The sequence below is a fragment of the Amblyomma americanum genome, chromosome 2 (genome assembly GCF_052857255.1).
Source record: "Amblyomma americanum isolate KBUSLIRL-KWMA chromosome 2, ASM5285725v1, whole genome shotgun sequence".
In the NCBI taxonomy this organism is placed as follows: Eukaryota; Metazoa; Arthropoda; class Arachnida; order Ixodida; family Ixodidae; genus Amblyomma; species Amblyomma americanum.
This window is the reverse complement of record NC_135498.1, coordinates 11,410,075-11,437,823: the sequence shown is the minus strand read 5'-3', so window position 1 is coordinate 11,437,823 and position 27,749 is coordinate 11,410,075. Positions and strand designations below refer to the sequence as shown.

Below are 27,749 nucleotides of genomic sequence, written 5' to 3'. Positions count from 1 at the left end.
CCGCGACAACAATCCCAACCCTTCGGGCCCCATTTCCGCGATGCAACGAGGTTTTCTTTCTACGGGTCATTTGCAGGGGCGCCTCAGCGTACTGGCGCTTATCGCTTCGTCGCCTGTCTCGCGTACACCCGCAACGACAACCCAGTCTCTGGCTGGACCGTGTGCGGAACAGTCATTTGTCAGGACAAGCCCGTAACACGAGCACGGTCGCAATCAATTCGTCGCGGTATGCCTGTCCCGTTATCAGTTCTCGCATCTCGGCAAGAACGGGTGCACAGCGCGGCGAGTATGCTGAGGAAGAGCGGACGCCTGAAAGGGGTGGTGGAGATTGCTCGATTTGCTTTGTCTGGGCGCAGAGCCCATTTCCTACACCCCTGCGCGGTTATATGCGGCGCTGCAAAGAGGGCAGTCCTGCTTGATAGAGAAGATACACGCGTGTACGGTTAGTTAACCACGTTTTGCAGATGGTTTTTGATTCATATTGCAGCGAAGAAGCAAACACACACAGAGAAGGAACACGCAAAAAACACGGACGAACGCTGCTAACGCTGCGTGTTCCTTCTCTGTGTGTGTGTGCTTCTTCGCTGCAATATGAATCAAGAATGTTACCAACTTGCCCAAAAAGGTGTTTTACCCAATGCAGATGGTTGTTGGTGCTGGTCAGGCAGACGTGTCGATGAGACCAGTGTTTGTTCCGATTGGATGCTATACCGACTTCAACTCCTTTAGTTTTTAATTAAATTTCATGCCCCCGCTACTAAGTGCTTCTTCGTGGCACTTTGGTTGTAAGTGCGTCTCAGAAAACTGACGGTCGAAGAAGTTATTTGACAGCAGGAGTCGCAGCACAAGGAGATCGATTACACGATAAGTGAGAATAAAGGGAAGGCAGAATAGTCAACGAGGCGCGCGATTAATTACTTGACTTATGCGGAGGGACGTTACAGGGATGTATAAAGAATTCGTTGCGCTACACAAAACGTCTCACCACGTCTGTAAACGACCGCTGATGAAGGTCGGCTTAGATATCATAGAAATATCTTTGGCTGTCTCGGCCGATGAAGGCTAAAGCCAAGGTCCTAAGTTAGTTTCCACCTAGGGATAAGTGTTCGACCTCCGCAAACTGACTGCTTTTTCGCTCCACTGTCCAACTTGGTCAATCAGTTTCCCTAGAAAATAAACTCCCGAAATGGGCCTAAAAAGCACCCCAGACTAAACCATGGATCTAGAAATATTTTCATGAGCTTGTCTCTTTGGAAGCCAAGCGCCAGATGGGAGGACACATTTAGTGATTAGGAAAGAGGTGGGCTCCGGCTGGGGCCAGGATGTCAATCCAGTATTTGCTGGATACTACTCGGATGTTCTACTGCTGCTATGCGCAGTCGCTGTGGTAAATGCGGCCATTACAGTAATAGATGAATCTCAGTTGGTAGCGAGCGAAACGGACCATTGGCCCGCTGGCAGGTAAAATGGCACTTTCGGTAGGATATGGCGGTGGTGGCGAAAAACATTACGAATGCTCCTAGACTGGGACACTATACTATTTATCTAGAAATTTCCCTGGATATACGGATAGCCAGCTCGCGGGCGTGATGCTGTGGTGGCTCGCTGGCACCGCTCCGCATTGCGAAGTGACAAGACTCCTCCTCACATTATGACGCGTTATGCGCAGTTGGTCGACAGCGGTGAAGAAAACAAGCAAAAAGAAAGCACCAGTTCATGATGGGCGACGACCGATATCGCGACTTTATCTCATACGGCATCCCGTGCTATCAAGCTACATGCGGTGGTCACTGGGTTCGGTTCTCACATGAGGCGCGTTTTCTTTTCCTTGTTCTCACCATTAATTACATGCCCAGTAGTACAGCGACTCACCCTGGTCCACCACCATACTCAAGAAGTACCAATCCGCAGCGCTCTCGTCGCTTTCAAGTACTTTGGATATTCACGGCATCTCCAGCTGAGCTCTTCGTCTTGTAAGGCGGCCTACAAAGAGATAAAAGGCCGTACTTTCTGTTCTAGAGGACAGGATAACATCGGCATGCGGGCAGCGAGACGGAACGCGGCCACTTTCGACTCGTTCCATCTGCAGGGCACTCGGCTGTCTTCCGAAGGCACGTGGCTTGCTGCCACGTGTCAGCTCTGCAGTCGTGCACCCCGCTGATACACCTGCTAAACCAACACCCTCTAAATACTTTCTTCAGGCCTCTCCAGGCCCTCCTTTCCACACGCGCTACGTCACGCCAAGTGTCCGGTCAGGCTGCTCACCAAGCGCGGCTCCGCTCCGCTCGGTTGTCTCCCTCGATGTGCTCGCGCTTGCCCGGGCAAGCACAGACACGAACGCAGTCTTGCAGTGAGCGTCTAGCTGCTGCTTGAGTCTTTCAGCCTGGCGTTGGGTGCATTTCCGTTCGCTCCTCGCACGGCTGTGTCTGTTTCGTGTGGCCGTTTCTTGTGTGGCGTGCGTACCTGTGCTAGCGCACGAATGGGAAACTGATTGCCTGCCGTGTAGCGAGTGCAACTTCGTGAAACATGGGCCGGTGCTGTGTTCCCGGGTGCCGCGGGAACTACCAGAATGGTCCCAAAGTACGTGTTTATTGCTTCCCAAGAGACGAAGTACGAAGAAAAGCCTGGTTGCGAGCCATTCCACGGAAGGATTTCACACCTACAGAGCATTCGAGGGTAAGACTCTGAAATATTGCTTAATAGGCGCTGGTAATTATCTTAGTTGTGAGCTGTCGCTCCCGGAAAGGCATGCTGTCTTTGTAGGCAATGATATCACTTCTTACACTTATGTATGAATTGTCCAGGAAGCATTTAGTTCTGTGGATGTGCATAAGGCTTGTGTAAAAGCTGTGTAAATATGTAAAAGCTGTTCACTATTCAGACTCTTTTTACTTAGTGTTTTAGGCAATGGAGAGTCATGGCGAATGGCCTTGCTTCATTTTCTCGTGCAGGTGTGTGAACTGCACTTCCACGCAGGCGACTTCATTACGACGTTGTCACACCAAGATGAACTGACAGGGAAAATAATAGAGGTGAAGCGTGACAGGCTACAGTTGAAGATTGATGCTGCGCCTTCTGTTTTTCCAAACTGCCCAAAATACTTGTCCTCAACGCCTGGACGGAGTGAATCGCCAGAGACGAAAAAAGCAAGAAGGGAAAACGCTGCTTTGCAGGAGGCTATGAGGAAGTCACTTCAGTCTAATGAGCTTGAACAGAAAAGAAACAAAGTTTCATCTTACGAGGAGTTCAAATCTAAGTTGCCTGGAATCTGCAACACGAAATTCTGGACCGTTTCTGTCGATGAGCAGTGCGTTAGGTTCCTTCTCATCGAGAATGATCCTTCACCTAATGTGAAATGCGCCTTGGTAGTTCTCCCTGATCTGTCACTTTCTGTTTTCTTGAATGGAGTGAAGCTTCTGTCGCTTCCTTCAGGCAGGATTCTGCCAGCTCAAGTATGCGACACCTCCAGCCTGTCCTTGCTGCTAGAAGAACTCGAGATAGGCTTGCATAATATACCTGAGGTGACGAAAGAGTCGAAACATACTAAAGTATTGCAGTTTGTCGGTTCACTGCTTGCAGACCTCATTGAGGACAGTGATACGACGAAAGAACAGTCTTCTTTGCTGAAATTTCTGGTTGAGCAGATAGAGCTTCTCCTCGCGAAACAGCATGTGTATAGCGCAGAGCTGCTGGTATTCGCCAGTATTTTGAATTCAATTTCTCCTCACGCATATCACTTCACAAGAGCTGCATCAAGAATCATTCTGCCCCATCCTTCCACACTGCGCCGTGTTTGCTCAAATTACAAAGCTGACCCTCTTGTGGAGCAAAATCAACCGCACTGTCTCTCCTACATCCGAGAACGAGTCAAATCAATGAAAGACCACGAGAAGACAGTGACCCTGATGATCGATGAGATCCACATAAAACCATACTTCGACTACAAAGGGGGCACAATAGTAGGATCGTCGGTTCATTCAACGGAACCAGCAACAACAGCCCATGTGTTCATGGTACAATCACTCCTTTCTGCAAACAAGGACGTCATTCACATATTACCTGTGAGCAAACTGAGCGCAGAAATTTTGCACGAGCATGCTAAGAACATAATCATTAATGTTGAGAAAATGGGGCTCAAAATTATCGCTGTGATAACGGACAACAATGCTCTGAACCGCAAGATGATGTCGTTATTTGCTACAAGTCCTCAGGTGAGCATTGTCTATCCCCATCCAGCCGATAACGCTCGCCCTCTTTTCTACGTGGTCGATCCTGTGCATCTCTTGAAGTGCATTAGGAACAATTGGATTAACCAGAAAAACCCTGGAACATGCCTCTATTTCCCTGAAATGGACTTGAGTGGAGCAATGCCCGAAGGGCCTCCTCGTATGAAAGCTGCTTCTTTCGCAGCTGTGCGGCAGCTTTATTCTTCAGAGAAGACGTCGCTTGTGAAGGCTGCTTACAGACTGAACGCAAAAGCCGTGAATCCAACCTCAATGGAGCGGCAAAATGTAAAGCTCGCTCTCGACGTCATTAATCAGTTTGTTTCAAATGCCCTCAGGACACATGGTTCCGCGTTCAAGATTCCTCAAGCTGAGTCGACTGCTCTTTTCATTGACGTTATCCTCACATGGTGGCAAATAGTCAATGTTAAGACCCCTTGCAAAGGCCAGAGGCTAAGGGACAGCATGCAAGACCCTGTAAGGTCTGTTGATGACACACAGTTAGCTTTCCTGAGCGGCGTTGTGGACTGGTTGGACGCTTGGGCAAGAATAAACATCACCAGTGGCTCGCTGACGAAAGAGACTCACAGTGCTTTGCGACTGACATGCTATTCTCTGGTAGAACTCTCGCGCTACTGCTTAGAAGAACTTCACTTCAAGTACGTACTGCTGGGCAAATTTCAGACGGATGCGCTAGAAGACCGGTTCGGCCGTTACCGCCAGCTGGCAGGATCACAGTACCACATTTCCGTGCGTCAGCTCTACGAATGTGAGAAGAAGCTTCGTCTTCAAAAACTTTTGACATTTCCACGCGAGGAAACAGAGTTTGAAGACGTAAGTGAGGATCTTGTCCCATGCAACTTTTCTGTGGCTGTCAGCGACGACGATATTACACACGCCCACCCTGACATGGATGCTATTGTCTACATTGCAGGATACGCTGCTCATGCTGCTTTAAAGAAGCTTTCATGTTCTGCTTGCTTCAGCACATTGGTGATTGAAAATCGAGAGATCGAAGCGGAAAATACTGCCATGATAGCTAACCTGTCGAGAGGAGGGCTGAAGTTTCCCCAGCCATGCACAGTTCACATGGTACTGATGACTAAACTAGTTGCAGAGAAGTTGTCTTTTGGAGCAACCGCGGAAGATTTTCTCTCCTGTAGAAATCAACGTGGTGTCGTGATTTCACAGACGATTTCCCTCCTGGACGAACACGACATTGAGACATGTGAAAATGGCCACACTGCACAAACTCTCCTGCGCTTGGTAGTACGCGTTGCAACCAACGTTGTTCTAAACAACTTTTGCAAACTAAGAAATGATGCCATACAAGACAATGCGCAGCAGAAGGCCGCAGCCCGGAAAGCAGCAACGCTTAAGAAGAAGTAAGTTTTATTCCCAAGCAATAAAAATGCTTTGCGCACACTTCATTGCTGGTGTCTCGTCGTTTTTTATTGTAAGGGTCAGATTAGCTGTACAAATACTCAACAGCGCAACATTATTGTGAGTGTCATTATTGCTGTGTGTGAAAGCTTTAAGCAAAACACAATACAGAATAAAACTAACACAATGCGCAGTAGACGGTGTTTTTTTTTTCAATGTTCACGAACTTCTACTTTAACAACTAGATATACGCATGTGCGGTCTGTGCGGATGGATTTTACCGCACGGCAGACATCATGTACGTGATGGAACCTAATAATTAGATGATTAATTGAAATTAACTAATCAATTTTTTATTATAATGACCAATAATGCGAAATTGGCGGCCGTATGCTAAATTGTTTATTATAAAAAACTGTATTAGCAGCTCGAACTTTCTTGACAATAAGGTGTTCTGCAATAAAAAAAATATATAAAGCAGATAAAATGATAGCCTAAGGCGCGCACAAACTAGCGAATTTCTTTTCTGCAGCAACGACAAAAATGAAAATGAAGGAATCACTTATAAGGCAGCTACGTACGGCAGTACCCGAATAGTGCAGACGGGCGCGGCGCGCTGAAATCGCGGAGCGCGGGGCCTGCACGGTCCCTTGGCGTGACGTCACGCGGCCGGTGGAGAGGCCTTAGCATTGAGAGGGTGTTGGCTAAACGCAGTGGCTGCAGAATGGGGGAGCGGAGAGGCAACGGGTCCAGCTTGCGGTTTTCACCGGTGGGGGTCGCTCCCTTCCACAGCATTGCAAAAAGAGGCGGTGGAGAGGATAGGGAGGGAATGTTTGGGAGGGCGACATACCATGACAACCGACGACGCAGCTGGCGGACACGTGCGACAGCAGGGAGCTACTCGCAGCGGCACGCACTGCATGCTGGGTGGTTGCTGCAGCTTCAATAACACGCACAAAAAGCCGACCCGAGGGGGCGTGGCAGTGGTCTCGGCGCACGTGGCCGGTGCGTGCCATTTGGTCCCGGTCTCTGAAAAGAACCCCGCGGCTGCTGACGCCGGCGCGCTTATCTCCCCGGCATGAAAAATAATCTGCGCGCTTTCTCTACGCTTCGCTTTCTGCGTTCCTTTGCTGCAGCAATGTTTGCAAACGGGGGGCGCGTAACTAGCGCGCAAAACGGCGCATGACGAGAGTGGCCTTGCAGTTTTACTGTCTTCTTGCTTTCTGCGTGCACCTTCTTGTGGGAAACCAGCCACGCCCGGCAAACGCCTAGTCCGATCCACATTGATCCGGTTGTTCTACCGGAGCACTGGAATCAAAATTCAGTCGAAATAAAGGATTTGTAGAGTGCAAGCCCGTATGGTAAAGTAATGCCTTTCCGGCTAGATGGTTGGATATACCAAGCTGAGGCACGAGTAACACCATGTGGACGGTGGTGAGTTTTAACAAGCTGAATTTAGTAGAGCTAGAAGGAGGATACGAATTCATCCAGCCGTTTTGAGGCGGTAGTGCTTGTATTCTTTTGTTCTTATAGTCCCATGAAGACAGTGCAAAGACGTCATCACTGCCGCCACCACAACCGCCAATTAACAGTCAGGACGAAGGCCTCTCCCAGTGTTCTGCTATCATCCCTGTCCTGCGCCATCAGCTAACCGATTATATTCATCTGCCATCAAAACATGTGCCCCGCAAAGGCTTCGGGTGAAGAAAAAAAACACGTCTGTTTTTCCGGAGGTATTGAGACCTTTGGTGGAGAGCGAAGAGCAATTTGAAAGAACGCTGCATTCTGTCACTCAGGAGCTTGAAGACGCTTACTTGGGCCTCTTTGTGTGCTTTGAAATGTGAAAACACGGTGTGAGATGAGACGACGCCGGCAAGCAAAGCGCTTTGAGCGCCTTGTCTGACTTTTGCTGCCGTCCCGTCTCCGAGTTTTTGTTGTTGTTCTGACATCATAAATTGCAGTGACGTTGTGTCATTACAGCACTGATATACATACAAGTGCAGTAAAATATACCGACCGCTTTCTTTCTCCGCAGAGCGAAGAGTTCCATGGCTTCGTCCATTCAAAGCAAAGCAGCACTTGCCAGTGCAGTAAGGACAAAAATGGTCTATATACAGTCTATAGACATCTTATAGACTCTATTGTCTTCCTATAGATATTTCTTTTTCTCTATTCACGGTCTATAGACAAAAGTTACTAAAAGTGTATAGCCACAAATCTATAGATTGTCTTAAGACTGTCTAGGATTCGTATGGCCTATAGACGTTCTCTAGGGTTTGTCGATAGACAATATATAGACTTTGTAGACAGAAGTCTATGGGCAGTCTATAGACTGTATAAATTTTTTTTTGTAAGGGTACATATCAGCAATGAAAGAGGTCCAAATGCTAGACTTTTAGATTTTTACGTGCCACAGCAAATTGTTTAGCTTTGACCGATGTCCCTCCTCGTCTCGAAGAACACTCACAAAGGTTAGAAGTGTGCGCATTCCGAAGTGAAAAATGAATAGCAGTACAGGGATGTGAACGTAAAAGCTTCACAGCTGAAGTCTTTATTGCTTACAAAGGTGACGCAAACGGCATGTTCACCGTGAAACTTATCAAGATCTGCACATAAACGCGTTGTCGATCTCAGTGAGACAAATACACTCAACGCGGGCATGCAGAACATCCAGAAAACGTTGGGCCATCATTGATACATACGTTGGTACGTTGGGTCTTGAAAACAGTGCACTAGGAGCAGCTTTACGAGAAAGGCAATGCACACTGAATGAGAAAGAGAGCGGCATAGAAATAGGAGGGAAATAGAGAAATAACAGTTGCAGAAGAGAGAAGCCTTTCAAGCGGCAGGACTTTATACTCGAGTGAAAGAGCAGATAAGAGAAGACGAAAGAGAAAACAATGAGATTCTCAATGCCGAAGTCTTCAAGAAGCAAAGACTTCAACAAAAACCCACTGAATATTTTTTTGTGCATCATGTCGAAAAATATATGATGCATCTGTTCAGTTGGCAGCGGCAGTGCTGTTTATGAAGCACACTGTCGCCCAGATCTGTACATTCTAAAAAATAATTACATTTACCTGTGACGACACGTAGACTGCACACTCGTATAGATGTAATGATGAACGTTCTTTACTAGAGGGCTCTCTCACGTACATTCGATAATGGGAAACATCGTGTCTAGCTGACAAGGACCGACTTTGACACTGTCAAAAGGAAGTTGTACGTATAATTCGGAGACAAAAAGTGTCCGCAAAGAAAAAAAAACACGCACCTCGACGAGTACTCTTTTCCGAGCAAGGTGTGAACATTGCTGAAATCCAGGCTTCGTGAAAATTTTTGTCTCTGAAGGGACGCTACAATACCGTGGAATGAATAAAGTAGAAAATTCGAAAAACGCTGTCGGGTTCTTGTATCACAAGTCACGTGCTTTGAAGCGTATCATTCGAGACTGAAGGCATGACAAGGGTCTCCTATTCGACTATTTCCCTCGCGTAAAAGGCACTTGTAGCTGAGCCTCTGAAGGCACAGCTCTGCAGTAGAGGTACATCGTAATGATTACGACACAGTTTGAAAACACGCCTCTTGTCTCGTTTCGGCTCCCTATACAGCTTTTTCAATCCAGATTATAAAGTTATATCGAATTACTCTCGCTAGTGCTCTTTATTTCCAACTCCTCATGGAGCGGCAACTCTACTCTAAACACGAATACGCCGACATGGGAGCAAAAAGGCAGTGCACTAGAGACAGCTCACTCCCCTTTTGACTCCTTTCAGTTTAAAGTGTACGGAGGTAAAGATACCGCTTACAAAAAAATTAATTGCAATCATAAATGGACTGTGTACCTTGCGACAATGTGATCATCGCGCGAGCTGAAACTGCCAAGTCTGTATATATACGCTGTTGCACGCTTTTCCGCATGAAATTACATGGTGAAGCCGCACAGATGAAGCCGTCGATCCACAACAGCCGGCCGGAAGGGGCATATAAACGAACTGTCCTTTACACTCAGTCTGAACCGCCGCCGTGCGAACTTTTAAAAGCGGCGGCGTCAGCGCCGTCACCAGGGCCTCCAGACCTCGTCGTGGGGCGCCGACTCCGCAGCGCAAGGCACAGGCGGTGGCGACCCGGTCGAAGACGAGGGAGGAGCAGCGGCAAGCTTGGCTGGTTCCTCTGCCGCCAGGGACGGGGACGTGGACGAGACCACGACGTCCGGTGACGTCGACGCCGCGGGCGCCTCCACGTCTAGCTTGGTCTGCGTCGGCTGGTGTGCACCAGAAGAGGGCTTCGCGGCCTCGGTGGCGGCGGCGACGACGTGTGTCGCTGCCGTGGCGATTCTCGCGCTGGCGACCAGGTCCCGCGGCAGCACGAGCACCAGGTCTCCGTTGCGCAGCCGCTTGGGCCGCAGGCGCACATCCGTCTGGGACACGAACACGTCTGACGGAGACGGAGAGCGGGAAGACGACGGCTCCGAGGCCAGCTCGTCGCTCGAGGCCGTCGCGTCCAGGGAGCTGTGGCTCGACTCTGCGGGGGCGCGCGAGGACGTAGCATTGGAGCAAGTCATCACCATCAGCAGCCTGGCTACACCCACTGTAGGGCAAAGGCCCCTCCCATGACTCTCCAATTAACCCTATCCATTGCGAGCTGCGCCCACCCTATGCCCGCGAACTTCTTAATCTCATCCGCCCATCTAATTTTCTGCCACCTCCTGCTACGCTTGCCTTCTCTTGGAATCCGCTCCGCAAATAAATAACAACCTGGAACTTGTGGCAGAGCCGGTACACCCCGGCGAGAAATCCAGATCCGGGTCCTCAGTAACGGTGCTGACTACAAGGCAGCTTCTATGAGCTGATAATTATGAATCAGCCTTACGCACGAAACGCTGTGTGAATTCAGAGCCTGTAGTGTAGTGTTCCGTTGATTGAAAAACTGGGCAAAAAACCTCGCCAAGTAGTGAAATATTTCAATACGAATATTTGAACAGCGACACTCGAGCTTTTGTGGCAGTTTGACATGTATCTACGCGAGGAGAAGTCGACTTGAATATAATTGCGTCCGAAGCGCGCTTTCACGGCCCTACAGAAAGAAAATGTTAGGGATTAGTACACACAAGGCGACAGTTTTTCATTTCTTTCATAGAGTAAGAATGCCTTTGGACTGTTATGACTGTAGAGCCGCTGAGCTCAAGAGGCAGGTGTTCCCGCCGGCCGGCGAGCTGTTTGCCGACACGGAGACGCCGACAAGTGCCCGCGCCAAGGTGCTGGCCTGGTACTCGTTACTGGGTGATAGCGCGGCGGCATGTGTCGTCCCATAAACGACCCTTTCCCCCGCAGCGCGTTCCGGGAAACGCTCCCTTTCTGTTCTTTGCGCGGGCGGCGGTGCCGACCCCGCGCATTCACCGTGGGAGCGAGCGGCGCCGCTTCTGGGCGACGCGCGGGAAGCCGGGAGCACGAGCGGCGAAGAGAGATGAGCACCTCGATTACGCACACGGCCCCGAACTTGCAGACAACGCTGGCGACGGGACGACCCATCTATTGGCCATTCGTTATGTCTCTGCTGGCCGACGCCGTTTCCAGAAAAAGGGGACAAATGACAGTTCTGTGCGTGTGCGTGTGCTGATGTGCCTGCCTCTAATTGTCAGCGCAGTCCGACTTCCTGAGGGGAAGGTGCTGTGTACGACTGCGCTTGCTTTTCTTGTGTTGTGCTTGCTTTTGTGGGTCACGTGGGTCTCGCTGGAAGCACGGTGGGCCCGCCTAAATGCCCAGCTATTGGCGACTTCTACGACCCAATCAGCGATGAGCTGAGGGGTTAAGAGACGATGTTGGCGGGAAGCTAGGGGTTCTCGCCAGGAGCTTTGGACAGGGAGAGCTCTGGCGGCTCCACTCTGTTGTTGATCTCCCTTTGTCCTGTTCTGTCTAAACTGTATCATCCATGTTACTCTAATCTCACCTGTATAAAGTTTTGTTTGTTCGTCCAAAGACAAAAATCGTCATCCTCCTTCGCTCAACTGCCAATCAGAATTCCGGGCCGTAGCGACAACGAGACGGCCTGACCTCGCTACGCAACAGCAAGCGAGGAAGAAAAGAACCTCAACTGGCGCAGTCGAACAGGATTGGCAGCCATCGCATCCGGCTCGAGCGAAGACCCAGAGGTGTCGGGTCCTGAACACCGGAAGACAGCACTCGACGGACCGTCAGCGACAACGGAACTGCGTGACAGCGGAGCTTCAGAGGCACTGGGACCCAGGGACCTTCGGGGTACAGTCGTCCCAAGCGGCCTGCAGGGAGTGGCTTCACGGCAGGGAGCAGCAGAGCGCACCGACGGGAGCGAGCGTCGACGCAACACTGGTGAGCGGGATTTCTTACGATTCGCTAGGGGACTCTCGGCTCGAATTTAAAGGGGTGTATGGTTAGGACGCGGGGCATGATGGCGAGCACGGCGGACAGTGAGACAGAGGAGAGCGGCACGACACCGAAAACATCCACAGATGAAACATCTAACCTAGGGGAAAGCAGAGCGCCCCCGGGAGGGACAGCTCAAGTCGAGACAGACGGTGAGCTCCCCGGGGTAGCTGCTGATATAGAACCGGATTCTTATGCTTTGCGGCGCCTAGAGCTAGATTTTGAGCTGCAAAGACTCAAACTGGAGGCAGAGGAGCGCATAGCGATGAGGAGGGCTGAACTGGAGTTTGGGGTTGCCAGGCAGTCCCCACCTGTCTCGGATGGGAGCGGGCAGCGGCAGACAGGCCTGGACCCGACCACTCAGTGTGCTAAAGTCCTTAAGGGACTAAGGCTGCCAGCCGACTCAGATGTACCTATGTGGTTTGATGAAGTCGAACGGATGTTTGCGACTTACAACGTCCCCGATTCCAGTAGGGTGCACTTGATTATTCCGACTCTAACGGAGCGGGTGAGGTACTTGTTGCGTGGACTGGGAGACGAAGCGTGCCGTGATTACGAGGCGGTGAAGGCGGCGGTCTTGAGTGAGCTTCAGCTAAGCCCGCCCGAGTATTTAGAGAGGTTCGAAGGAGCGTCTAAACGGAAGGATGAAACATGGGCACAGTTCGCATCACGGGTAAAAACCTATTTCGAGTATTACCTCCGTTCAAGACAAGCGAGCTCCAAGGAGGAAGTGGTTTCGCTCATAGTAGCTGACCGAATGAAGGCGAGCCTTAGTGCGGAAGGCCTTGAGCACATTCGCTTACGCGAGGGCGAGAAATGGCTTAGGCCAGATGAGGTTGCGCGGGCGATGCAAACTTTCGAGCAGGCGAAAGGAAAGAACCGCGGAGTGAGACAGGCGAGCGCACAGCCAGCAAGCAAAGAACAGGCTGGCCCACGCAGCGCGTCGCTGGCCCCATCACGGGCTGCACACGACGGGAAACGGCAGCCCACATGCTACGTATGTCGAGCTGCAGGTCATCTCGCTAAAGACTGCCCGCGAGTTATTCAAAAGAAAGACGATAACCGTAGAGACGCCCGGGCAAACGCGGTGACAATAGCAGACCCAGGGACTGTCAGGGACGCCCCGGCGAGTCACTCGGTGAACGTTTTGGTCGCAGAAATCAAGGTGCCTCAGCGAGAGGAAATACGGAAGTCCAGGCTGCAACAAGTGCAGCTGGACTGCGCTGGCGTACCCACCGTGGCCATACTGGATACCGGCAGCGAGGTCACCGTTGTGAGGGAGGACCTCGTGCCGAACGCGTATCGTGAAACAACGGGCAACATTAGGTTAGTGGCAGCCTTCGGAAACACAATCGAAGCAAAATTAGTAAGTCTCCCCATCGGTCTGAGGTCGTCCGCGTTACTGTTAGAGCCGCAAAAGGTGCGGATTATTTGTGCACTGACCAATAAGCTCGCCGAAGGAGTGGACTGTCTTCTGTCTAAAGAAGACTGGGAGCTGTTATCACAAGGCAGCCAGGGTGAAGCAGTGGCAGTCTTTGCTGAGACCCCTAAATCCGATGCGACAATTGGCCAGCCCGGTAGCGAGTTTGGTACAGGAAGCGAAACGGTATCTGAGGCGATTATACTTGAAACAAGTGCGGAAGCCCCGCCGGCCGAATTGCGGGATGAGGAAGTGACGGACGCACCGGAGACTCTCAGCCAGCGGGAGAAATTTCGTGCAGCGCAGGTGAGCGACGAAAGTCTCCGAAAGGCTTGGTCTGACGCGAAATCCGGAAAGGGGGGCATGTTCATATCGGAGGGACTGCTGTACCACTGGGACACGATCGCTGGTGCCAGGGTTAAGCAGTTGGTGTTGCCCTGCGAAAGACGTCAGGAGGTACTGCTGCTGGCGCATGAGTCCCTGTGGGGAGGCCATCTCGGGCCCAGGAAAACAAGGGCAAGGATAAAATACAGCTTTTATTGGCCTGGCCTCGAACAGGAAGTGAAGCAGCACTGTAGAACATGTCACGGGTGCCAAACCCGATCAGACAGGTCGATCCGAGATAGGGTGCCTATCACTCCCCTCACTAGGCCGGAACACCCGTTCCAGGTGGTTAACGTGGATATAATAGGGCCGATTGACGTGCCTTCCGCGCGAGGGCACAAGTATGCACTTTGCCTGGTGGACCTATGTACGCGATGGCCTGAAGTGATTTGCTTGCGTTCACTAACAGCAAGAGCGACGTGCGACGCGTTGCTGACAGTGTTTAGTCGCACAGGTGTACCCGAGGTCATATGTAGCGATCAGGGAACAAACTTTACCTCGCAGCTCACACAGGCGTTCCTCGCTAGGCTGGGATGTTCGCCCCGCTTTTCTACGCCGGAACATCCAGAGAGCAACGGGACCGTTGAGAGGTGGAACCGCGTACTCAAGAACATGATATTTCATGTTATGGGAAAGGACGCCAAAAACTGGGACAAACTAATCCCATTCGTGCTGTGGGCATACAGGGAGGTCCCCCACGACACAACAGGCGTGGCCCCGTTTCGTTTGCTTTACGGCAGGAATCCGACCGGACCGCTCGCGATCCTGCAGCGCACGTGGACGGGTGAGATACGGGTCCCAAGTACACTCAGAGAGGCGCCCGCGAAATACCTTCAGCAGCTTCGCGAACAGATGGAGATAGCGGCTGAGGTAGCAGGACTAACGGCTACCGCTCGCCAAGGTAGCTACGCTCAGGCATACAACAGGGCTACACGTGTTAAGAGCTTCAATGTCGGCGACCAGGTGCTTTTGTTCGACACAGATCGTGGCGGCAAGCTCTCACCGAAATGGCTGGGGCCGTTCCCAGTGGTAGGACGAGAGAGACAAAATTCTTACCGCATCGATACTGGGGCGCGAAAGACGTCTGTTGTACATGCCAACCGGCTCCGGCCATATTACGCGCGAGTCAGTCACGTAGGCGTAGTGTTCGATGAAGATGAGGAGTTTGGAAACGTAGAGTACGCGCCTTGCGCGGAAGCCGGAATTCAAGGACAAACTCCCATTGAAGCAACAAAAATGGCCCATCTCAAAGAAGAACAACGTTCCGAAATAGCGGAGCTCTTCGCGAGGTACCCAGAGGTGTTTAGCGAAACCCCCGGGATCGCGGAAGTGGGAACCCATCGGATCGTGCTCGAGGACGGTTACAGACCCAAACGAGCCTTCCCGTATCGAGTGCCCGAACTTCTCAGGAAGGAGGTCAGCCGCCAAGTGGAGGAGCTATTAGAGCTAGGGCTGATATATCCAGTCGAAAGCGACTGCGCGCATCCCGTGGTATGCGTGGGTAAAAAGGATGGCTCGGTCCGTCTATGTGTTGATTACAGAGCCCTCAACGCTGGGACGAAAACAGACGCTTTTCCTATGATGCACGCCCAGGAACTCATCATGAAAGTAGGCCAGTCGAAATTTATCACTGTGGTAGATTTACGACGCGGTTATTGGCAGGTTCCGGTAGAACAAGAGAGCCAGCACTTAACGGCCTTCGTGACGCATGACGGCCAGTACGCCTGGCGCGTCATGCCTTTCGGACTAAAAAATGCTGCAGCAACGTTCCAAAGAATGATGAACGTACTTCTGTCCAAGCACCAAGGGTATGCCACGGCGTACCTTGACGATGTCGCGATCTTTTCGCAGTCATGGTCAGAGCATCTCGAGCATTTGGAGTCAATCATGAGTCTTTTACGTGAAGCTAAGCTGAAAGTAAGTAGTCAAAAGTGTCAGATTGGCCAGGCGCGCATAAGGTATTTGGGGCACGTGGTGGGAGGAGGCACGCACGGACCAGACCCTGACAAACTCGCCGCTATACGTGACATACACGCGCCAACGACAAGAAAAAAGCTCCGTAGCTTTCTTGGGCTTTGCGGATACTACCGTGAGTACGTGAAAGGTTACGCGGAAGTCGCCTCACCGCTGACAGCTCTCACGAAGCGTGGAGTGCCAAACCCAATCCCTTGGTCAGACGAAGCCCAACGGGCGTTCGAACAAATGAAAATGTCACTCTGTCATGCAACTATGCTGAGCACTCCGGATCTTAGCAAGCCTTATTGGCTGTTCACAGATGCGTCTGAGATCGCAGCTGGCGCCTGTCTGGCACAAATGGACGATGGTGGTCGGGAGAGGCCGATTGCCTTCGCCAGCCACCGCTTTACTCCGACACAGTCCAGGTGGTCGACAATCGAGCGCGAGGCTTTCGCCGTTATCTGGGCGCTGAAAAAATTTGACTACTGGGTATTTGGGGCGGAAATAAATGTCGTCTCCGACCATAACCCTCTGTCTTATTTGACCGCGTGCACGCCGCATGGGGCAAAGCTGACGAGGTGGGCTCTCGCACTGCAGCGCTACAACGTAGCGATCACCCACCGGAAAGGGGCCAACAATGCGAATGCGGACGCGTTGTCTCGCCTCCCCAACGTAACATGGGAGGGAGCAGATCGAGCCTGAGCCCCCCGGCGAACGTGAACGTTCCCGCAAGCCAGTGTGTATGTGCTCCTTTTGTGTTTTGTGTCCGCGCTGGTGCCGTGAAAACTGCCCGACTCCTACTCAAGACTGCGGGACTGAAACGGGCGAGAAGGAGGAAGGACAATGTGAAAGACGCCCGTACCCCAGCGTATTTGTGTGGTGTGTTTTTTTTTTGCATGAACTCAGTGTCTCATTTGTCAAATTTTCGGCTAGTCTGTGCTAATAGCCCAGATATCCTCTTGAGGGGGAAGTTGTAGAGCCGCTGAGCTCAAGAGGCAGGTGTTCCCGCCGGCCGGCGAGCTGTTTGCCGACACGGAGACGCCGACAAGTGCCCGCGCCAAGGTGCTGGCCTGGTACTCGTTACTGGGTGATAGCGCGGCGGCATGTGTCGTCCCATAAACGACCCTTTCCCCCGCAGCGCGTTCCGGGAAACGCTCCCTTTCTGTTCTTTGCGCGGGCGGCGGTGCCGACCCCGCGCATTCACCGTGGGAGCGAGCGGCGCCGCTTCTGGGCGACGCGCGGGAAGCCGGGAGCACGAGCGGCGAAGAGAGATGAGCACCTCGATTACGCACACGGCCCCGAACTTGCAGACAACGCTGGCGACGGGACGACCCATCTATTGGCCATTCGTTATGTCTCTGCTGGCCGACGCCGTTTCCAGAAAAAGGGGACAAATGACAGTTCTGTGCGTGTGCGTGTGCTGATGTGCCTGCCTCTAATTGTCAGCGCAGTCCGACTTCCTGAGGGGAAGGTGCTGTGTACGACTGCGCTTGCTTTTCTTGTGTTGTGCTTGCTTTTGTGGGTCACGTGGGTCTCGCTGGAAGCACGGTGGGCCCGCCTAAATGCCCAGCTATTGGCGACTTCTACGACCCAATCAGCGATGAGCTGAGGGGTTAAGAGACGATGTTGGCGGGAAGCTAGGGGTTCTCGCCAGGAGCTTTGGACAGGGAGAGCTCTGGCGGCTCCACTCTGTTGTTGATCTCCCTTTGTCCTGTTCTGTCTAAACTGTATCATCCATGTTACTCTAATCTCACCTGTATAAAGTTTTGTTTGTTCGTCCAAAGACAAAAATCGTCATCCTCCTTCGCTCAACTGCCAATCAGAATTCCGGGCCGTAGCGACAACGAGACGGCCTGACCTCGCTACGCAACAGCAAGCGAGGAAGAAAAGAACCTCAACTATGACCATGTGCAGACCTCTCGCACCGTTCGGTGCTTGGTGCAGGCACCTACACAGTAACTGCAGCACTTTCAGTTTTATGATTTGCAAGCACCTTGTTCTGAGAAACGGCGGGAAGTATAGCTCTTTCTAACGTGGAACAGAAAAGAAAGCGCACGACAAACGACTGCACTGCATACATCTAGTAGCCGGTGCAGTTTTTTGTCATTTTTTTTCGGTGCCCTGTGTTTACAACCAGCGCGCCTTGCATTTTGTCCGGTCATATAAGCCAAGCAACCAGGCTTAGCCTTCTTCAAACCTCGTTCTTGAAAATGCCTGCACATACATAATAATGATGGTGATGTCCTCAGGCTTAATGGCACATATCCGCCGCGGGGGATCGGCCAGGATGCATTGCGGATACGAACGCACTCATGTAAAAAGAGTGTTTACTGACGCAACAGTCGACCTCCCAGTTTTTTTTTTTTAACACGTTGCCCTGACATGCGGAGGGTGCGCTTTCTAGCTGTGTCATTGCTGTAGAATGGCTTCACAGCTACAGACATGCCGAAGCTGCACACCTGGTGTGACGGCCTCTCCGGAGGTGAGCCGCCTCGGCCTGCGGCTTAGAGTGTCCATGGCGGCGGCTTCGGGACCAGCGGCGGAGGTACTCTGCAGCAGCGCGCCGTCGGGGTCCTGGATCTCCCTGGCCCTCAGCTGCAGGTGTCCCAGGATGCGCTCGCGGGCTGCGACCGGGTCGCAGCAGCCGCTCAGAGGCGTCGACTGCTGCTGCTCGGCCAGCGAGCAGAGGAAGCGGCGGATCTCCAGGATGCACTCTTCGAAGCCGGCGCGGAACTTGTGCCGCACCTCGGGGTCATCCAATAGGCGCGCTGCACGTGAGGAGCACACAGTGTTGGAGAACCGCAACGTGTATTGTGAGCCTTCCGCAGAAGAGTAAAAAGGGTATACTGTTCCCTTTATTTTATTATAGGGTTTCTCGCCTGCTTCTGCGGTTCCGGCCTATACCTCACATTCGAGGTATATTACACCGTATGATCAATCACTTTGTCAATGAAGCCGCACCACCGTTTCAGTTAGAAATCAATTATAAGTGCACGGGCCCGATATAAGTATCAACAGCATTGGCCGAATGTACGTCTTCGGTACCACATGATTTTCCTTTGAAGCCATAAAATAAAGATTTAGGGCTCGAGATCTGCCATAAGTACCACACTGCGCCGCTGAAAAGCGAACACTATGGCCCGGTTACTTTTGACAAAAGGTGTACGTACAAACCTGATGAGAGTTTTTCTATATTGACGTTCTTCAAAGTACTGATCCGGAGTTCTCGGGTTCGAACCCGACCGCGGCGGCTGCGTTTTTATGGAGTAAAAACGGTAAGGCGCCCGGGTGCTGTGCGATGTCAGTGCACGTTAAAGATCCTCAGGTGGTCGAAATTATTCCGGAGCCCTCCACTACGGCACCTATTCTTCCTTTCTTCTTTCACTCTCTCCTTTATCTCTTCCCTTACGGCGCGGTTCAGGTGTCCAAAGATATATGAGACAGATACTGCGCCATTTCCTTTCCCAAAAAAACCAATTATTATTATTATTCTTCAAAGCCGTAGAACTGAAAAAAAAGGCTGGTCACGCCTCTGAACGGAACAGCGCGTATGTGCGCACATGCAGCGCGTGTCAGTTAAGAAACGCGCAGACGAATAAAAAAAAAAAAAAAACTCTCAGGTGTGGGAAAATACTACACAGGCTTTTGGTTTGGAGCGACTCAGTCTGAATGACGAGAGTATAAAGGGGCGAAACCGACTCATTCCCTCCACGGCTCTGTCGATTCGCGCTGTATGTGGCTGTCATAAGCATACAAGTGCAGCCCAACGAACCGGGAAAGTACCGAGGGCAGCTTGCCGCTCGTCACTTCCACTACTAGGTTTTGGCAGGTGAATAATAATAATAATAATAATAATAATAATAATAATAATAATAATAATAATAATAATAATAATAATAATAATAATAATAATAATAATAATAATAATAATAATAATAATAATAATAATAATAATAATAATTGGTTTTGGGGGAAAGGAAATGGCGCAGTATCTGTCTCATATATCTTTGGACACCTGAACGCGCAGGTGAAGAGATATGCTTACCGGTTCTCCGCTGACGATGCAGGGCTTGTAGGTGGCAGACGGTCATCTCGAGAATGTCTGCCTTCTCCAGCTTGGATTGGCGTGGACTCTGCCAGGCGGAAGTCCAAGAAAACAGTTGTTGTTGAAAAGCAGCCCTTTCACTAACGCTACGATGGACTATTTGCGTAACCGCGTGCGATAGTATATACTACTATACAAAGAACAAAAGTCTCTTCAACCGAAAGCACAGTTTCCATTGTTGCTTCCTATGCTAGGTGTATACCTATCCTGCAGCTCACGCATCTTCAGTCAACTTATGCGGACAATAAGGGCAGGTCTTTTAGAGCAATTACTTCGGAGCCCTTCTTGCATACACACCACTCCCATTCCGACTAGCCGCCGCGGTGGCTCAGTAGTTACGGCGCTCGGCTGCCGACCCGAAAGACGCGGGTTCGATCCCGGTCGCGGTGGTAGAATTTCGATGGAGGCGAAATTCCAGAGGCCCGTGTACTACGCGATGTCAGTGCACGTGAAAGAACCCCAGGTGACCGAAATTTCCGGAGCCCTTCACTATGCGGCGTCCCTCATAGCCTGAGTCGCTTTGGGACGTTGAACCCTCGTAAATCATAAACCATTCTGTCTAACGTTCATAGAAAAATTTAAAAAACCCGATAAGGACCACCTACTTGATGCCAAAAATAGTCTTTTTTTCTTTTTTTTACTGCATGTAAAGTTTAAGGCTGTGAAAGATACGTCAGTGCGGTATGTACAGTTAGACTATATGAAAGACGGACATTATGTCCGTGATATAGTGCAATTAAAATATGATTAATTAACTAGGAATCACTGCGTATTTTTTTGTTTTTAATGCTCTGAATAATGTTGCCGAATTGTAAATCGTAAGCGGTATGTATCTGCGCCTTTAAACCTCATGAATCAGCGTCACGGTTCAAGGTATCCATGATAAAAATTATGCTCGCGAAATGACCCGATACAGGAACTACGTGTAAATGACGAAACTTACGTCACTATGCTGCGCGATAGCGCATCGGAGCCGCCTAAATTGGCGCTGCCCAGTCGGCCAGGTAAAGCGATAAGAGAGACTCGCATAGAGATATCACCGTCTAATGCGTAGAATGCATGCAGTTGGTGGTCCTAATGTGCGCAGAAAAGTAAAAATGAAATGCCCATCAAAACTACAAAGACCCTTGGCGCTCGCACGCCAAACAGTGACGTCATATTCGTCATTTATACACGGGTCCTTCACGCGTAAAATGAGGTGATGAATACTGCGGGCCCAAGTCGCCCGTTTGGTTTCAACGTAGGTTTCAAGAGCATAACTTTACGATGGAATCTCGAACCACGATGCCAATTCTGAAATTTTAAAAGATGGCCTCCGGTCTATTGAATTGTGGCAACATTCAGATATCTATACAGTCGTCGCCCTGTGAAGGCCTGTTCCGAAACTTGGACTATGATGTCTCAAGCGGCCACGAGTTTGCACCTGCCGCAAAGACACGCTGGTTACACGCATGCGTAGGCAGCCACATAGGCATATACCTCAGGTTTCGATGGGTCAACCAGGAAAGCCTTGAGCTGGTTGAGGCAGCGGTTGATACGCGCACGGCGTCGCTTCTCCATCAGCGGTTTGGAGACCTGCGCCGGAGAGAAGTGTCAGTTCAGAAAGATCACTTCTTACGTTTCATATGTTGAATGTACTGACTACATTCAGTATTCATACTGTAGGCATTGGCTTTGAGTTCAAACATGTGTGGTGAAGAGAACGCGGCTCATTTATATATATTTTCTCGCGCAGCTCACACCAGGAGTGGAATTTAGCTATTATTGTTTGGGACGCGCGCAGATATGCTGCCCTGTGATCAAATAGGATGCTTCTTGTCATTTACGATTTTCGAAGCTACTGCGCCTTCGGGGATCTTGTGCTTTAAAAGGCTTCGCGATGAATGTCTCGCCCATATAGAGTGTTTCACTCCCAGCTTTCCTCTGCGCATGTGTTCCGGAGCTCCACATCACCAGGCAGGCATCAGCGCACACTGGGAGAGGACTTAGGGAAGAGCAATATTAAGAATGAGTAGCTTTCTAAGCATCCGCATCCATGCAGTTTCCAAGGACGCAAAGCTACAAATCTAAGCTCAGATGAGCTATATGATGTACAGTTTGTACGCGCTTCGTGGTTTCAATTTCAATGCTGCTGCCTTGGAGTTCACCCGTATTTTCTGTGTATAATGCACTGACATATACATGCAGTTAAAAATACTGAAAAAGCGAATGGTTTTAGCTTAACTTAGTACTATACCTGCCACTAAATTGCAGTTCTCATCGAAGAGTCAAATCTTTAAATTATCATTTTCATCGAAAAACTTGTTTATTTGTCACTGCTCATGAATGTCACGATTGCCCTTCCCATTGTGTGCGAACTGCGCGTTTTTTGCAAGCAAATTCGAAACTACAAGACCACAACCCTGAGACTCCTCCTTCATTGCCGCTCCATGACCAAATATTAAACTGCCCTTTCTAAGAGCTTGCACGTTTTCTTTCTTCCGCGAAACATTGATCTTGCATATGAATATTACCCTCCTTCTGTCTCACGCTGGTGCAAAATAAAGACAAGCTGCGTACTGTCTTCAAGTACCACACATACAAGCCGAAGCATACCCATTTTTTGTATCGTGTTTCGTGCAAGCTGCTGTTCAGTAGTTTTTCTTTGGCTCTGCGATTTCGGCTCAGCGTTAATTTCTTCACCGCTCTTTTTACGCATGCGGCCGTCCTTTAGCTATTGAACCGCCGCACATGCCAGCTCAAAGTCGAATTTCTTTCAAAAATAAGCTGATTACTTAGTGAATATTGCTACTACCCCAGAAAAAAAGTAATGGTGCTGGTGGAACTTACGAATTTCTCAGCAGCTTGCGAAATATTTGTGCCATCCAAAAACAAGTCAAATTAAATATAAAAACTGGGAAAATATTTTTTCACAGTGTTCATTGGAACATTTGCCGCAGCGGTGGCGCAGTGGTTATGGCGCTCGGCTGCTGATCCGAAAGACGCTGGTTCGATCCCGGTCGCAGCGGTCGAATTTCGATGGAGGCGAATTTCTAGAGGCCCGTGTACTGTGCGATGTCAGTGCACGTTAAAGAACCCCAGTTGGTCGAAATTTCCGGAGGCCTTCACTACGGCGTCCCTCATAGCCTGAGTCGCTTTGGGACGTTAAACTCCCATAAACCATAAACCAAAGCTTTGGAACAGCTGTCCCCAGGACGCCACCGAGTAAAATGCGACAAACCACTTTAAACCGCTGATTCTTCATGACTCCCGAAGCTCAACTATATGATGCAGAGCATATAGACGGTACTACGCTTGGCTCTTTCGCTAAGTCGACACGATTTATTTCTGAGTCGTCGTCAACTTTCTCCAGGATTTCCAGCTTATCCTCAAAAGGAAGGGCCTTCATAGCCAAATGCTGGCAAGACTTTAGAATAAAGGCGGGAAAGCTTGCCGCAGCACCCCCCAGTCAGTTGTGTAGTGCGGCGAAGCCTGCGCCGCCTGCCGTTGGAGCGGGCACCGCCTCAGGCTGGGAGTTGGATATATCGTTTGTTTTGGCTAGGTTATTTTTAGCCGAAAATTTCTGTAGCTTTGTAGCTAGACCCGTTTGAACGGCACCGCATCATCACCAGCCGATCGCTGGCAGGCGCCCGGTGGTTTGTATTGTCCGCCACGCTTCGATTAAGCCCCGGACAGGGGTAGTGACAACAAAAGTTTTTTAACACCACCATCACCGAACTGTAACATTTCTGGGCACTCTGCATGAAAAATTTTAAATGTGCATCATAGCCAAATTCAGATCAACCGTAATCGTATCATCGAGATTCTACTGTATACTAACAAAAAATTTTCACTGTAGCTTGTCATTTGATGGCTGCAATCCTAGTATATTAACCCTGTCACCATCATAGAGCCTCTTTTAAAGCGGATACCACGGGTGTCAAACAAACCTCATAGATGCATATTATATATATATATATATATATATATATATATATATATATATATATATATATATATATATATATATATATATATATATATATATATATATATATATATATATATATATATATATATATATATATATATATATATATATATATATATATATATATATATATATATATTCCGCGGGGTGAAATATGGACAGATTTCCGCATGCGTGAAGGGTATTCGATATTTAGTATATTAGTGTGTCCAGTCGTTCGACGAGGCTACAATATCGTTAAAGGTCATAAAAAGGGCTTGTTCTTAACAGCTTATGTCGGTGCTGGAAACTCGTTATTTTGAACCCGCTTAAATCGAACTAGTCGAAAGTAGACTGCCCACAATTTACCTCAGATGAAACAGTGCAACGTTCCTGCCCCGAAATAGCGAGTGCTTAAAGCAAATTACTTTTTATTTCATATATCTTCCACATTTACAAAAAATCTTGCAGCGTTCACGAACGAACTAGTGTGCTGTTAAAATATAGGCAAAAGGCCTTTTCTTTAAGACAATTTCTGCCCCCTTGTCTGAAGGTTACACCTCGACCAGACAGGCAATTGTGCACTTTTTCAGTTTTACCCCGCCGCGGTGGCTCAGTGGTTAGGGCGCTCGGCTGCTGATCCAGAGTGCCCGAGAGTTCGAACCCGACCGCGGCGGCCGCGCTTCGATGGAGGCGAAACGCAAAGGCGCCCGTGTGCTGTGCGATGTCAGTGCACGTTACAGATCCCCAGGTGGCCGAAATTATTCCGGAGCCCTCCACTACGACACACCTCTCTTCCTTTCTTCTTTCACTCCCTCCTTTATCCCTTCCCTTACGGCGCGGTCCAGGTGTCCGCAGGGGCTTTTGTTTCGCAATTGATTCTACTCGGCTGGTGGTGATGGCGGCGCAGCATTGATATGCAAGACGAACTGGCTTAGGTTTCCTAGTTTTTAGCATCTTGCAAGCATAGGGAACTGTGCGACTGGAAAGTGAAAGAAAAAAGGGGGCCAACAAAGACGAATGTTTTATAGTTACTGCTGCGTTAGCCGCGCATCATTAATAACTATACACCTAAACGAATCCTGGGAAAACAATTGGCATGTTGTACACATTTGCTTAGGCAGTGAAGATAGCTAGAAGAAAATCGCCGCAGTGGTTCGGTGATATATGGTACTCGGCTGCTGACTCGAAAGATGCGGTATCGGTCCCGGCCGCGGCGGTCGCATATCGACGGAAGCGAAATGCTAAAGGCCCATGTACAGTGAGATGTCAGCGCGTGATAAAGAATTGATTACAAAGACTAGCGCATTAGACTGGGACAAAGGAATAGAAACAGACAGGACGACGCTCGTCTTGTCTGTTTTTAATCAATCATGAACCACCAACTATCCCAGCTTTCTGCCTTGACAGGGTTAAAGAGCCCCAGGGGGTCTAATTATCCAGAGCCCTTCACCCCATTATTAATCTCTTAGTTATTTCCCTCTCATGATCGGGATCAGCGGCCACTACCTGCCCTAAGTAGACGTATTCCCTTACCATTTTCAGCACCTGTTATGTAAATATTGAAGGTATACTGCTCCATTTTTTCCAATGTGAAGCAAAATCTTTCTTCTAAAGTGTTTCAATCGATGGCATCGAACAGTTAAGACTGCCATAGAAAACCGTTGTGGAACGCTTTTGTCGATACCAAAAACGTTAAAAGCAAAAAAAAAAAAGCAAAGATGCCGAAGGAAGATCTGCGGATATATTGATTGTATTAATGAAATCTTATTATATATGAAAAAATTCTCCTCATAAATTCTTTCCAGTTTAAAAATGCTTTTGTCCAGAATTGTTGGGCAAGAGGAGGAGAAATCAACTTTATTTTCTGAAAACAAAAAAGTAGGTGATACTCTCTGTTCAACGATAGCAATGGAAAGAACACAAAACTTTATTCATAACCAGCCTCATTGATTGCTTACTTTCTGGGGCATAATCTTGGCTATGGCAAACTGGACGTGGTAAATTGTTTCCTATTTGGCTGAGGAAATTCGTGCGTAGCAAGTCCAGAGCTGTGCCAATGTGTTGAACACATTCTCGCCCTATAGTGATAATTCCCGAGCTACGATTTCCTCTGCGCGGTCTCAGCAGTGCTACATGGGTAGGAAATTGTTTTAGGGAGTGATGGTTATGAAAATGCCAAGAGAAAGGCACGTTTGATACATCTTATACTGATTTCAAATTATCCGTGAAAGGAAACCGATGGACATCGGCAGAAAGCACAGAAGGTAGACGAAAAGCAAACTGGTCACATATTAATGACTGTTCCATCAAACAAACTAAAATATGTTTAATGCTGCGTTCTGCCTTGTGGGTGAGCTTACGTGGGACCAACTAGTCGTTATATAAATGTACAGGTCCATGAAAGTTTGTCCAGATAGATTAATTTCCCGATTAGGCAAGTAAAAAAAAAATACCTTTTAATATTATTCGCCAAGGGGAAGACTAGTTAGAAAAGAGGAAAATGTGTGCTTGTCAAAAATAGTTAAAAATCATTAACTGAATGCTCAAAGTTTTGTTTCCTTTCAAATTGTAGGTACTTGTACGGCTACGGGAGCCCAAGAACGCTTTGGTTACTGACTAAGGTGGCAGTCTTGACACGTTGGTGATTCATGATGGGAATGTACAGGGCAAATAAATACGAGGGCACTTGGAAGACACATAGGACACACGATGTAACGCGCAAATGAAGACGAGGACACAAGGAAGACACATGCAACACACGAGCTCGTGTGTTGCATGTGTCTTCCTTGTGTCCTCGTATTCATTTGCGCTGTATATTTCCATCATTGGTTACTGAGAAACATCTTTCCTGGTCAAATCCAGGCTGCCTGTAGGGGCGTGGCCCCTTAAAAAAAAGTGGATTGGTATACATCAGCACAAGTTGGCGCGCGAAATCACTGATGCCTACTTTATCGATAAGGGTTGGCGGGACATGTGTGAGCAACTCCTTCCGTGTATTGTCAAGCAAAGGTCATTTTCTTGGATAATACGTGACCTATGTTTTTGTTTTGTTTCTGTGTAGTGTATTCGCGTGAGAATTTTCGATTAAAACTGCAGTTGCGAGTAAGTGCTTGTGTCGGCTTGGCCTCTTGGTTTTCGCCTTTATGGAGTTCCTTGGCCGTGTGAGTTAAAGCCTCCTAAGAAGACTCTGCAAGAGAGTGTTGAGCACAAGCATCGGCGAATGCTTCTGTAACGGTGGTGCTCGACTTAACGGTCCTCACTCACCCTCCGACCGCCGGTCTTTGGCTCCGCACCGCTGGCCATGGGCGACGGCGGCGCGGTAGCGGCGACGGGCATGGTTCCTGGCTCGTCGTCCAGCACTGCCGCACTGCCGGGCGGCGACAGCGGGGCTCCGAGAGCCGCGTCCACCGCTGACACTACTCCCGCACCACTGCACTCACGCACGAAGCACGCTTCTCCGGAGAGCACCTCTCCTGCACGGGCCACTTCACGGCAGCACCTCTCGACGAATTCGTACGGTCTCACCGCGTGAAACCAGAGCGGCGAACAGCCGCTGGGTTGCACCAGTCCGAGTCACTCGAAAGGAGAACCGCTCACTCGATCGCTCGCTTTCAAGGCAACGCAACAGCATACCGTCGAATCGTGCACACTGTAGACAACTGCGAACAGCAGGACGTCGAGGATCGGCTCTTTTCTCAGTTCCGAGACGGAATTCGTTGTGATGGGACGTACGCTACTTCGAACGACGCGAAGCCCGACCGCAGCGTCCGCCACCGCCGCGAACGTGGCGAGCGCGCGTCGCGTCGCCGCCGTGACGCGGGGGGAGGGGGGCGGCGGCGGGCAGCTTCCCGCCTGTGCACCGCGCTGCCGCGCCTCATTGGTCGCCCGGTCGCGGCCAATCGGCTCTGGCGTGCTTACGGCACGT

The 27,749-nt window shown here is 49.8% G+C and overlaps 2 protein-coding genes across 2 annotated transcripts; one reads left to right on the top strand and one right to left on the bottom strand.

Annotated features, from left to right (window-relative positions):
- Window positions 1-8,129: 8,129 nt before the first annotated feature.
- Window positions 8,130-27,642, bottom strand: LOC144120568 (uncharacterized). Its single transcript, XM_077653108.1, has 5 exons — window positions 27,089-27,642; window positions 21,352-21,447; window positions 19,813-19,900; window positions 18,227-18,535; window positions 8,130-10,130 (listed from the first exon to the last, which is right to left on the bottom strand). Exons 1-5 carry the CDS (start codon window positions 27,158-27,160, stop codon window positions 9,667-9,669), a joined length of 1,029 nt encoding a protein of 342 aa, XP_077509234.1. The 5' UTR covers window positions 27,161-27,642; the 3' UTR covers window positions 8,130-9,666.
- Window positions 10,753-17,726, top strand: LOC144122214 (uncharacterized). Its single transcript, XM_077655799.1, has 4 exons — window positions 10,753-10,888; window positions 11,675-11,953; window positions 12,220-15,834; window positions 17,641-17,726. Exons 1-4 carry the CDS (start codon window positions 10,753-10,755, stop codon window positions 17,724-17,726), a joined length of 4,116 nt encoding a protein of 1,371 aa, XP_077511925.1.
- Window positions 27,643-27,749: the final 107 nt, after the last annotated feature.